The 13,664-nt window shown below is 36.5% G+C and overlaps 1 protein-coding gene across 1 annotated transcript; it reads left to right on the plus strand.

Annotated features, from left to right (window-relative positions):
• The first annotated feature begins 1,476 nt into the window (after positions 1–1,476).
• LOC121398777 (C3a anaphylatoxin chemotactic receptor-like) lies at positions 1,477–7,440 on the plus strand. Its single transcript, XM_041578079.1, has 4 exons — positions 1,477–2,130; positions 2,559–2,644; positions 5,299–5,377; positions 6,667–7,440. The coding sequence occupies exons 1-4, from the start codon at positions 1,477–1,479 to the stop codon at positions 7,111–7,113; spliced, it is 1,266 nt and encodes a 421-aa protein (XP_041434013.1). The 3' UTR covers positions 7,114–7,440.
• Positions 7,441–13,664: the final 6,224 nt, after the last annotated feature.

Consider the following 13,664-nt stretch of genomic DNA (forward strand, 5'->3'; position numbering starts at 1 on the left):
TTATTTGCACCTATTGAGCACCAGCACCACTGTCCAGTTGATGCTAGGAATTACTATTTCAGTTAATGCTGCATGAAGCATAAAGAACAAAGGGTTATTCATGTTTTTGGGAATGTGAGCCTCGCTGTGTGCATGTTAAACCTAAAGAAGTGATATACCATAAAATGTTATTACGAGGCAATAAATACTTATATTCATAATAATATTAAAGTTAATGAAACACTGTATCACAAATAAGTTGTGTCACTTGTAAAGTTGCTCTAGAAAGAGCAGATAAACAGCAAGAAAAATAAAATGCAGAGGACAGGTAGAATAATGTTGAAAACTGAAAAGCTAGAGAGAGAGAGAGGAGAGAGAGAGGATGGAGCAAACAGTAGAACATATAAGGTGGATATGGATGTGTGCCATGTGCATGTGTGTTGTTTATAACATTGTATGGGTGTGGTAAGTGTTTTGGTGCAGTTTGTTTTTATAAGAGGACTACAATGAGGACAGGATGAAAGTCAGTTATCGTAAGATTTGGGGTGAATGCCACTTATTCCTCCTTGATACACTTGGATAAACACTTATTTGAAAATCTAAAAAATTATGTATTATTATTGCTACTCTGACCAAAAATTTCTTCTCTAATTTGGGGATGGAACCAAAAATATCTAAAACTCTTCAAACTAGAGTATTAAACCATTCTCCCATAGAACAGTCTATTATTAGCTTTTGCAAGTACCAAATTCAAACAACTGACCAAGCTGCCATCCACAATTTTACCCTATTTAGCAATGAGATAACTCTAAAAAATCTGGTGCGGGAAAAGACAACATTTTTTGGATTTGACACCCAAACTCAGATTTTTTTCAGATTATCGTATGAAAATCATTGCATATCATGGTATCTTCCAATTGTAAAAGGGACATCTGACATTGACATATGACCTCAGCAGGTTTCAGATGGAGTAATTTCGGAGTTTTTCAGCCTCGGGGTACAATAAATCTCAAAATTTCAAGTTGTAAAACTCCGACAAGAAAAATTTGGGCTTTACTAAAAAACCCCCTAAAGATCAACAATAAAATTGTAGCTTGTCAAACCAATGTTTTTTTTTTTTCCTGCCAGGATCAGCGACCCCCATTTGAAAGGTGTTAAGAGTTAGTATCTGTCGTGCTATGTTACTGTATTTATAATACATTTGCTTTAATAAATGAGGAACATTTCCATTGAATGTGTTGCTTTATATACAGTAGTTGATTGATATCCTTGTGGCATGTAAAAAATACAGTTAAAAAAAAGTTTACAGATAAATTCTGAATACATATTGTATAACAAATGGAATTTAACCCAGTGCTGGTTACTGGGTCTCACTCATCACTCATTTCTGATCTGATTCCAGTTCTGATCTGATCCAGTTCTGATAATGGAAGTGATGAAGGTATAATAGAGATAATGGAAGTAATAGAAGATCAGATGGAAGTGATGAAAGACCCAATGGAAATAATGGAAGTGATGGAAGTCCCAGAAGAGGTTTGCAATTACAGTCCTTACTCACCTGAAGTCTTAGAAGCGGCTCGCTACATGTCTTTCGTGTTGATTACACTTTCCTGCATCCTAGGATTAGTGGGCAATGCTGTGGTCATCGCTGTTACCGGATTCATCAGGAAGAGAAGAAATAGTCAAATCTGGTTTCTAAATTTGGCTGTGGCTGATTTTTGCTTTTCCCTCCTTCTTGGGATTTATGCTCATTATATTTTCACAGAGAACTGGAAATTTGGATCATATTTATGTAAAATCTCTAATTATGCTTCCATGTGTAATATGTATGCAAGTGTTTTCATCATCACAGCTCTGACTATTGACCGTGTCTTATTAGTGGCCAAACCAATATGGCACCATAAGAATTTCTCTGTAAGGTTTTGTTGCTGGATCTGCTCGGCTATTTGGATACTAACAGCTCTGGTCAGTCTTCCAGTGTTACTATTAAGTGATGAGATTCAGTACGGTGACAAAATGCATTGCAGAATAGTCATTGCTAAACCTTCCTATGCTACTCACAATATTCATAAAAGAGATTTAAATTACAACCTGGAATACATGGAAGGTTCTGGTTCAGTAGCTATAGATAATGTCAGTGTTTTTGGAATAGTAAGTCAAAATGAGCTTACTAGATTTAATCAAGCAGATGGACTAATTGGTTTTATAGGTCCAGTGCTATAAGAATATAAATAACAATAAGAATATAAACCATGTCACAAGATAAAAAAAAAAAATTCTTTTTTTTTTTTTAAATTTCTTTATTTTCAGTTTTCAAACCGGGATACAGAACAAAACAAGGGGAAAGGAAAAAAAAAAAAAAGGGTAAATGAAAGGGTGATATAGTTGCACTTGCATATATCCACGCATATAATTTATATATTACATAGTCAACACTTCGCTCCTTTTATTTGCCTTTTATTCTGAAATTAGAAGGTCCTTCAAGTATCTATGCCAAGGAGACCATGTTTTCCAATATTTCTTGCTAATATTATGATGTATGTGGGTTAACTCCTCTAATAAGCTTATTTCTTTCACAGCTCTCATCCAGTCCTCGTATGACGGCGGTTTTTCAGACTTCCAGTTTCTCGGGATTAACGATTTTGCAGTCTGAATTAATTGAAAGGTAAGGGGGTCTTCAAGCATAATTTGTTTTTCTTTATTTATATTAAATAATATCAGTGTACTGTCCCCCCTCTGGATTCTTATCCCCGTGATAATGTATATACTTTCCAATATCTGATTCCAAAAATCTTCCAGTAGTGGGCACAATACCCATATATGTATATGATTCCCTACCCCTTCTTTACATCTCCAGCATCTATCTGATGTTTGTGGGAACATTTTATTAATTTTACTAGGGGTATAATGCCATTTAGTTATCAGTTTGTATATAGCTTCTTGTGTTTTTGAAACCTTCGTCATCCTGTTATTATACTTGAGTATCTTAACCCACTCTTGCTCTGTAATTAATACTCCCAATTCCTTCTCCCATTCTCGGCTGAGCGAGGAGAAATTATGTTCTTCGCGAGTTGTTAAAATATTGTAGATTTTTGATAGAGGTTTCTCAACCTCCCTTTCCATCTCCATAAGCTGTTCCCATTAACTTATTAATGTAATGTACTAATTGGTTATATCTCCATTGATCTCCTAAATGGGGCCCCCATTGATCTTGTATTTCAAAAAGTGGGACCGTCTTTCCCAACCTAATAAATTCTCTCATTCTGGTCAGGTTTGTATCTTTTCTCCCCCACCTCTCAAAGGCTCCCTTTTCCATACTAGGAGGGAAGTTCCGGTTGCCTAGTAATGGTTGTAATATATATGGTGTCTCTGTCAGCTTCATGGCCTGTTTGTTTTTGTGCCATGTTTTAAGGGTCGGTGTGATTAATGTGTGCGGGTCTTGTACCAACCTCGACTTTGCTCCCCAGTCCTCCCATAATACACATTCTAATGGGTAATTCCCCCATCCCTGCTCTAGACCACACCAATCTTTTTTTTCACTCTTCTTTATCCAACCTAATATCCTCACCAAATGTATCGCCACATAGTACATATATGGGTCCGGTACTCTCAACCCCCCCTTTTCTTTAGGAGCGGTTAGTAAATTATATTTTAGCCTAGGATTCTTGCCGTTCCATATAAATCTAGAAAACATAGATTTAATTGATATAAAGAAGGATTTTGGGATTTCCACCGGTAATACCTGGAGGAGGTACAGAGCTTTTGGCATTAATACCATTTTTATGGCTTGAATTCTGCCAAACCATAATATTTTAATTTTTTTCCAATTATCTATTGTTTGTTGCAAGGTGGCTAATAAAGGTATAAAGTTATCTGCATAAGCTCTATTTAATTCTCCACCCAGCTTCACTCCCAAATATTTTATTGTTGATCTAGCCCATTTGAATGGAAAGTTCTGTTTAATCTGTTGTATTGTTTTTCCATCTAGATTAACATTTTATATCTCTAATTTAGAGTAGTTTATCTTGTAATTTGATAGATCTCAGAAAATTTTCAACAGTTTCATTAAGTTTGGAAGTGTTATTAAAGGGTTTGTTATATACATTAACATATCATCCGCGAAAGCTGCACTTTTGTATTCATTGCCCTTTATATTTATCCCATTTATGTCCGGATTATTCCTTATATGTGATAGTAATATTTCCATAACTAGCAGAAATAGTGTTGGAGATAACGGGCACCCCTGTCTCGTCCCATTAAATATCTGAACACTTTGTGATAATGTGCCATTAATTTTGATTTTCGCTGTTGGTGTATCATACAGAGTGAGAATCCTCTCCTTCATTTTATTTTTTATCCCAAAATTTGATAGTGTCTTATCTAAGAAGGGCCATGAAATTCTATCGAATGCTTTTTCAGCATCAGTGGTTAACAGACAGGTGGGATATTGTAGTTTATGTGCATAATGAATTATTGAGATTGTTTTAGCGATGTTGTCTTTTGCTTCTCTTTTGGGTACAAAACCAGTTTGATCTTCGTGAATAATATACGGTAAGTATTGTTTAATTCTTTTCCCTAGTATGTTTGCATATATTTTCATATCTATATTTATTAGCGATATCGGTCTATAACTTGAACATAGAGTAGGATCTTTGTCCACTTTTGGTATTAATGTAATCTGGGCTTCTTGTGCCTGTTTGTAAAATCCCTCTTTGTCTGATATGTTATTATAATATAGGTATAATATCGGGACTAACTCGGCTTTAAATGTTTTATAGAATGTACCTATGTGTCCGTCTGGGCCTGGGCTTTTTCCTGGTTTCAACTCGTCTATCCCTTCCTCTATTTCTTTTAATGTGATTGCTAGTTCCATATCTTGGGCTTGTTCTTAAGTTATTGAGTTCACTTTGGCCTCTTTTATGAACTGCTCCATTAATGCTTCTTTTTGTTCAGATGGTTTATCTTTTTGTATTTTATATAACGCTTGATAATAGTCTTTAAAAGTTTCTGCTATCCCTTTAGTATCGTAACGTGTGACATTTTGGCCGTTTTTGATTGCAATGATATTATTTTGACCTTGTATCTTTTTTAGTATTCTCGCAAAATATTTATTTCCCTTATCCCCAAATTCATATGCATTCTGTTTAGTTCTAAGATAAACTTTATGTATTTTATGATCTAATACTTTCTTAAGCTGGTCTCTCTTAATCTCCAATATCTGAAAAGTTTTTATAGCTAATTTTTCTTTATGTGCCTGTTCTAATTGTGTAATATCCTCCATTAGATTATTGATTTCCTTTTCTCTCCCTTTTTTTTTAGGCTTGTACCCAGGGCAATTAATCTTCCTCTCAATACACACTTAAGTGCCTCCCATAATGTCCTTGGGGCTATGTCTGTCGTATTGTTCTCCTTTATTATTTGTATTATCCAATCCCGTATCATATCTTTATTCTCCCCACTGTGTAATACGTATTCATTCAATCTCCAGTTAAATTGTGATTTACTCACCCCCGGAATTAAATATTTTACTAATACTGGTGCATGATCCGAAACTATTGTTGTGCCTATAGTTGCCTGATGAAACAGATGTGCCCACTGTTGTGATACCATTATATAATCTATTCTTGAATAAATTTGATATTGTTTAGAAAAATGTGTGAAGTCTTTTTTCTCCGGATTCAAAGCCCTCCATATGTCTACCATAAGTAGTTCTGCAAATTTTCTCTTTATATCTTTCAAATTCTTATAAGACAAATATGTTTTACCCGTAGATGAATCTATTATTGGATTTAAAGTTACATTGAAATCACCTCCAATTATTATTAAGCCTTCGCTATACAGTTCTAGTACATGTAGGAAATGTTGAAAAAATTTATTTTGATTTGTGTTCGAAACATATACGTTCGCTAATGTACAATTTTGATTAGCTAATTTACCTTTCACTAATATATACCGACCCTCTTTATCTATTTTATCATCCACCATGTCAAATGGCAAATCTTTATGAATTAAAATCATAACCCCCGTTGCTTTCTTAGTTGGATTGTTACTCATAAATATTTGGGGATACTCTTTGACCTTTAAACTAGGAACATGATCTTGTTTAAAGTGGGTCTCTTGTAGCATAACTATTTGCGCTTTACTTTTCCTACATTCATGGAACTGGCTCATTAATCCCATTTACATTAAACGACAATATATTACACTCCATTGCTTAATTTTATTACAATTTCCCTTAATATCTTTCTGTTGACCTTGAATTTAAAACTGATATAATGTATATATGCATGTATCCCTTGTCTTAGCCAATCTTTATAGTCACCCTTCTCATAGACATATGACTTTATACAACAACAACAAAAAACACACAGGGTACAACATATCACGGAGTTCGAATAGGATCTGCTCCGTGACCACATCAAAAACAGAAAAGAAAAAATAACAGCCGTCTCAGCTTCTTTAAGGGTCCGCCCTGGGTCTGAGGGGTGTTTACTACGGCTAGAGTGGCTTTACCACTTTTTTGGGGGTATGGATATGAAGTTAACATTTGGTCTTATGGGCAACTTCTTCTGTATCACCCAACCCTTAAGTTAACTTCCCTAATATGCTTCTTCCCTTCCTTGTTATTATATATTTTTTTTTTCTAAAAATATTTCTAATGGTATAAATATTTTTTAAATTATTCAGAATGTTACAATAACAACATCTTGTACTGTTAACCTCAGGGAGCTCAGGGATACGGCATTTTCAACAGGCTGCATTGTTATCCCATGTTTAATTCTTGGTTACTTTATCCCATTGATGGTGATTCTGGTTTCCAATCTAATCATTGCTCAGCAAGGGGGGAAATCTCAGTCTGTGAAGAGCTCTAGACTATATAGAATTATAATTATGATAGTCCTCTTCTTTTTCTTAACATGGACCCCACTGATCACAGCTCAGATTATTTTGCTAGCTGCTCTTTATATTGAGAATGTCATACTGATGTATAAAATGTACTGGGTGATGCCACTTGTGTCCAGCATAGCCTTTAGTAACAGCTGCATAAACCCCATCATATATGTACTGGTTGGCACACAGGCTAGGAAAGCTCTTTATGATTTTATGAGAACAAGACTGTCTTTTTTTAGGTAGCACCCAAATCTCTGGGTGATACGTTGCCTTTGTGTCTATTTATTAGCTATTCTTCTGCAGACATATACTATTCTCTAAAAAATCATTCCTTTTGTTTTGTCCTCCTCTTGTAGTCCTGTTCTTATGCAATGGTGTCAGTTAACAAAAACAGTGCCTATGGGGCATATAATTCCCTTATGCAGTATATTAAGGAAACTGTTATACTTGACCTTCATCTAAAGGGGATACTAGGGGCTAGCAAAATTTACATGATTTTTCGCACTAGGATATTGAAATTGTGAATTTGTTAGGATCTCCTACTATACTATGAATAATGCCTCTGGTTATATGGACCTATACCCTTTTCATTGTGAAGGGTTTTCTGTCCCAGGCTATGAATATTTAAAATTACTATTGAATAAGCCTTGATTAGACCTGAGACTGAATTGGTTGATTTGGGCAAATAGTTAAGATCATTATTACTGCAGATAATCAACAAAAATAAACAGTTGGATGGGGTGGCTAAATCATTTCTGGTTTCAAAAGTTATATTAAATTTGTGCAAATAATAGAGGGGTTATTACAAATAGGGTTTAGTGCTTGAGCTCCTTGGATTCTTTCTTGCAATGTAATCTAACCTATACATGTATCTATGGTATGTAATGATTTGCCTTGTGTTTGTTAGTACCTAAAAATATTTGTAGTATTGAATAAAGAAGTAGTACAAGAAAAGAAATATAAAGTTTTAAAATATAATAAAAGCTCTTGATTTTTGCATGAAATAATATTTGTCAGTGTTTGCTTCCTTCCTGTTTATTTCCTAAGGAATCTGTACTGAAGGGACTGCAGAGCAAGAGTCACAGGAGTCATAAATCCTCTAGTCCAGGGTTTACTATCGCAGACAGGTAAAATTTAGTGATGGGTGAATAAATTAGCCAGGCATGGATTCTTGGTGAATTTTGCCCCTTGCGAATGTTTTCATAAAACTGCTGAGAAAATTAGTTGGCGGAAAATTCACCACAAAAAAAAATTTGTGCACATACAAATTGTCACCCGCTAAAATTATTCAGAAGCCTATTGACTTTAATGCATTTAGACAAAACGGTCACGTGCATAAAAATAGTTGGCCGCATCCAAATTGTTGTGTCAAAATTATTTTGTTGCCCATTTACTTCAGGCTCAGTCCTTGACGACACTCCTCCAGGCTGCTGATCTCCCTCCCCTGACGCACTGAAGGTAAATTTAATTTCACTACACTTAGGGGAGGGGGAAGGGCTGGTGTTGGCCGCCCCTGTAGGGGGTGTGGGGGCTCATCGGAGGCCCCTTGGCAGGTCCAACCTTTGCTCAAAGTGAAATGAGCTGCGGCAAATTTTTGCTGCAGTCCTGCGGAAAGTTTTGCCACCGGAAAAATCCAGAAGTTTACGGCAAATTTGTACATGGTTTCATTTTTGTTCAAGGCTGTCTATAATGCCCTCTAATGTACTAGAATTTGCAATTTTCACAGAGCACCAGGCAGCTTTGTATCATAAAATCTTCATTTTATTGAGTTCATTAAAACCAATAAATCACATGCAGTAGTGTAACATACCCCACGCTTGGCACGTTTCGTGGCTTCACGCAACTTCCTCAGAGGCATAAGGCATTAACCCACTAAACACCAATAAATAGTTTAGAAACCCCACCCATTAAAAACATTTAACCCTATGTGCTGATCCATACATAGCTATAATACAAATATACATATCGAAAGATGCAAAATAAATGGTAAACAGAAATTACATGTCCAAATGTTATGCTAAACATCCACTATGTAGGATACCACCATAGGTTCTATCAAATTAATGGAAGTGGAAAAAACCAAAAGAAAAAATACATCTGTAAAAATACAAAATGCATAAATCATTGGTGTAGTTGAATTCATTCCATTGAATTGTAAAAAAAATCAGTTTAACAATGTAATCTGCTTGATCCCTTGATACATGAATTAACAAATCTAATAAATTCTTACATTTGAATTACTTTAAATTCAATATGAAATAAATACAAAACTGGAAATTACACTAATTACAAGAACGGACATATGTTCCAAGAATGGTGTACTAGCCATACACATGATCTTACCAACACATTGGGCACTACAACCACATGTTACCAAATAAATAATCCATTTGGATGTACCATTAAAATATTGATTGATATTATATGTCGCTCCAGTGACTGAGCTCTGAGACTAGATAGTCTAATTTTTGAACACGTTTTACATGAACTTTAACCATGAGGTTTCCTTACCCTTCTCACAAGGTATACAGACTCTTAAAAATATGGCCTGCTACATTCTTTTCTCTCCTAAACACAAACAATGGAGTTTTAGCCAATATCTTACCTAAAGCTAAATCCTGGAGGAGTACCCACCAGTAGTTTATTACCCATCTGAATAGAATAGGCATCCCGACCATATGTAGTACAATATTGCACAGTTAGTTGAGCTCTATTATTTCTATTTACATGTTCACTTTGCGGCGAGACTAATGTAATAGACTAATCTTTGTAATGTAATAGACTACGTTTTGTAATGTAATAGACTATTGCGATCAGAAACCACCGATTTTTCATATGCCAATTTTATATCTTCTAACTTATAGCCCCTTTCTATAAATCGGTCCCATAGTGACATGGCTTGTTCTTGAAAAGTGTCCCAGGATGAACAGATATGTCTGAGACAGAGAAATTGACCAACTGGGATATCCCTCAAGCAAGAGGCTAGATGACCACTCTGTGCATGTAGCAATGTATTGCGAGTGACTGTTTTTCTAAATAAATTTGTAGATATCGTCCCTTCCTGGACTTGGAAAATCACATCTAAAAAAGATAATTCAATTAAATTTGTCTTGTGTGAATTGGATTCCCTTCACTGTATGATTGCAATAAAGGATGTGAAGGATGACTTACCTCCTCACATACCCCTATACAGTCATCGATATATCTATAGAACTGTATTATTTTATGTCTAAAAGGATTATGGTCCCCAAAAATGTAAATCCTCTCCCACCAACCCATAACTTAATTAGCATAGGTTGGTGCGAAAGAAGCCCCCATGGGCTCCACGTTGCTGTAAATAAAAAAGCCTGTTAAACAAAAAATAATTTGACTGTAACAAAAAATCAATTGCTTGTAAAATAAATTGATTTTAAATGTGTGGAAAAATTCTGGTTACATTTAACCAGTATTGTACAGAATCGAAAATTCTTTAAAGCAGGCAGTAGGAAAGGCAGACTTCCACCAGGCAAAGGTTTCCAGGTAGTTTATTGTATCCACGCCTATGATTAAGTGTTTGTTAACATGAAACCCATAAGGCTGTGGATACAATAAACTACCTTTCACTTTGAAAACCTTTGCCTGGTGGAAGTCTGCCTTTCTGAGTGCCTGCTTTAAAGAATTTTTGGTTGTCTGCTCCCAATGCTGAGGGCTCAGGGCGGTGCAGCTGGGCCAGTTCCTGAATGGGTGAGTTACTATTCTACTAATTTGGAGAGCCCAATCTTATAGATCTCATTGTATATAATCTAAGCCCACATCATAATAAAGGGCTGTGACGTTTATAGAGATGCAACTTTAGTTGCGCTCCCATACTAAATCTGCCATCTTATTCAAACACTTTCCCCCATATGTAATATATGGCACTGTTTGCCCAGGAGCAGCATGCCATAGCAACCAATAAGATGATTACTTTTAAACAGGTGACCAGGAATTGCTACCTGCTGATTGGTTGCTATAGGTTATTGCTCCTGGGCAAACTTAGTGCCTTTTATTACATAAACCCTATAGTGGTATCCCTTAGAGAGGTGGGGAGTTGAAAAACCAAAGGTAATAATAATTTATCCACATACTTGGACAAACCTTCTGTTAGGGACCCTATACTAGCCACAATGGGCTCCCATCTCACCATCTCAAGGGACTTATGTTTCTTGGGGAATACGAGGAAAATAGGTGTAATTGGATTCTGACAGTATATAAAATCAAATTCCCTCTGATTAATAACGCCCATATCCAAAACTGGTTATAGAAGTTCTCGCAATTTTTTCTAAAAAACGAAGGTGAGTCCGATTCCAAAGCTCTGTACGTCACTTTATATGTTAATTGTCATAATAATAGTTAATAATGTTAATTTCAGACTTGTACGCAGAAGCATCTAAAACCACTATAGAACCACCCCTATCTGTTTTTTTCACTACTATTGTATTTACACAGTATATTATCGAACAAACAATAACATAAATAAAGCTTGAGTTGAGGACTGTTCTGTTAATATCAAGGATATGAGAAATACAGGCTATTTAGTAGACTGTAGTGTAATTCCTTGTCTTTTTTTTGTTTACATTTCCCACTGGAAAATTTGGATAAGCAAAGTCCTTCAGACTGTATAGTATTATAATTATGCTGCTACCTTTCTTTTTCACTTGGACACCGCTAATCACAGAGCAGATTACTTTACTGACTGCTCTTCTCATTTATCAATAAAATGTAAGGGATAATGCTATTGCTGTCCATTATAGCCTATACTTACAGCTGAACAAACCCTGTTAATTACCTGCTGGGTGACTCACAAGTTGTGGGTTTTATGTGCGGGGTTAGAGTAACTTGAATTCCGTGAAATATTTTAAAGCCCTACCTTTCACTCCTAAAACAAAGTTAACGTTACTAAACTTTTGGGAATTGCCCAGACCTAATCCTGATCCCACATCCCCACAAGGTGGGATTCTGACCATGTGTGCTCTTCCTTTTATTTTTCTAAACTTTAACGGGGGGGATCACCCTGTTTGCTGCAACCACAGGTATTGGCATTCTTCTCTAAAGAGAAATTGCTGCCTGGGTGAGTAAAAGGACCACTTTACCTGTCCGCAATATAGGGGAAATTGCCTTTGTCTCTGCATTTGCTTTATTTGTCAGCTATTCTGAAAAAAAAATGCATTTCCTCTCTGGGGTTGCTAACCTAGACAGATGCACTCTTGCTGCGGGTCATTTTGCCTATAGTAGACCCTCCTTTTGTTATCCTGGTTTGGTGTTCTCTGTTGCCGTTTGCCAATTACCTGTCATGCTTCCTAAACCTTGGTATCAAAGGCCAATATGCTTTAATTGTTGATTTTCCCTGTGGGTTTGCCCAATGGCAAAGTATCTCATCACTGTGGAATTAACAGAACTGCAGCAGTATAACCTACTTGCACACCTATGCAATATTTGATATAGAAATGTATATATGGTATTTTAAAAATGTTTTATTAGTGAGCTACAGTTATTTTAAGTGTGGCCTTGTTGGATCCATTTATTATATACCACTATATACCACATAATAAAGAGTTATTTCATGGACATGAAACCTCACCATGCCCATGTACCATGTCTGCTCCATAATATAGTGATATACAGTGATCAGTCGCCAGTGTCAGACTTCTCCCTGAATACCTGCTACCACTGTAGTTGTGTAACAATGGCGGTACACACTCACCCACCCCACAAAATAATCTGTGCAGTGGCCCTTCACGCACCCACCCACCCACTCCTTCCTCATCTTTCTTTCTGCTCGTGTTCCACACTAGCAAACTGCTCATGTAGGTACAATTGCAGGTGGGGAGGATTTCTTACAGCTGTAGCAGAAACAGACCCAGGGGTCTGGTGCCCCCCATTCCCCCTGCAACCACGGGATCTACTTCCTCTATAGTTGTGCCACTGAACAAACCCTATTGAACCTACCTCCTGTGAAGAGTGAAATGGTCCCTATCGTTTCCTAACATTTCGGCCACTACATGAGACAAACCCCGGACACAAATTAAAGTGCAGGACACAATCATCTGTTGATGGCATAAAGCACAGTTTTAGTGGATCTCCTGCGTTTCAGATGATATGGAAGAGTCAATATCCATGGAAAATGATAAAGAAAAAAAAAAAAAAACTTTCACTGGGATAACCACAACATATTTGGGGGAAAAATATTCATCCAAACTAAATCACTGCTTAGGAGTAACATGGCCTCATTTCATTTTTATATTGCGCTTAACAGGAAATCTCACTGCCTATATTTTTTTACACAAGTGTTCCTTTAGCGTAATCCATAGAAAATAATGACTCACAGTGGAGTAACAAAAGGGCACCAGGCCCCCTCCTACTAAAAAACCACCAATTCCCACCTGCGTTCAACTCACGCCTGCCACCACCTAAATATTTAAAGAAAAAGAGCTGCTGCTCCCACTATAGTTACATGGCTGCTGACTCAACACCAGTAGCTAACTGGCTTATTTAAGTGGCCAACTCACAGTCTCTTAATTCCAATACCTGACTGAACGTTTCCAGATATCAGGCAAGTTAAAAAATCCTTAGGCTAAGGGCACACAGGCTAAAGGCTCAGCTGCTGTCAGCCTGTGTATTTTCTGTAGGCTGAGAGAAGGAGCTGAAGTGGAGGTGAGCCCAAATACATGAAATGAGGAATCTCCAGGCTGACCTCAGCTCGGCACACAAGCTGCTTGGATTCAAATCAATGGGACAGGGAAAGGGAGCAGATCTGATTCTCTCAGCCTGCAAAA

Source organism: Xenopus laevis, chromosome 9_10S (genome assembly GCF_017654675.1).
Source record: "Xenopus laevis strain J_2021 chromosome 9_10S, Xenopus_laevis_v10.1, whole genome shotgun sequence".
Classification (NCBI taxonomy): domain Eukaryota; kingdom Metazoa; phylum Chordata; class Amphibia; order Anura; family Pipidae; genus Xenopus; species Xenopus laevis.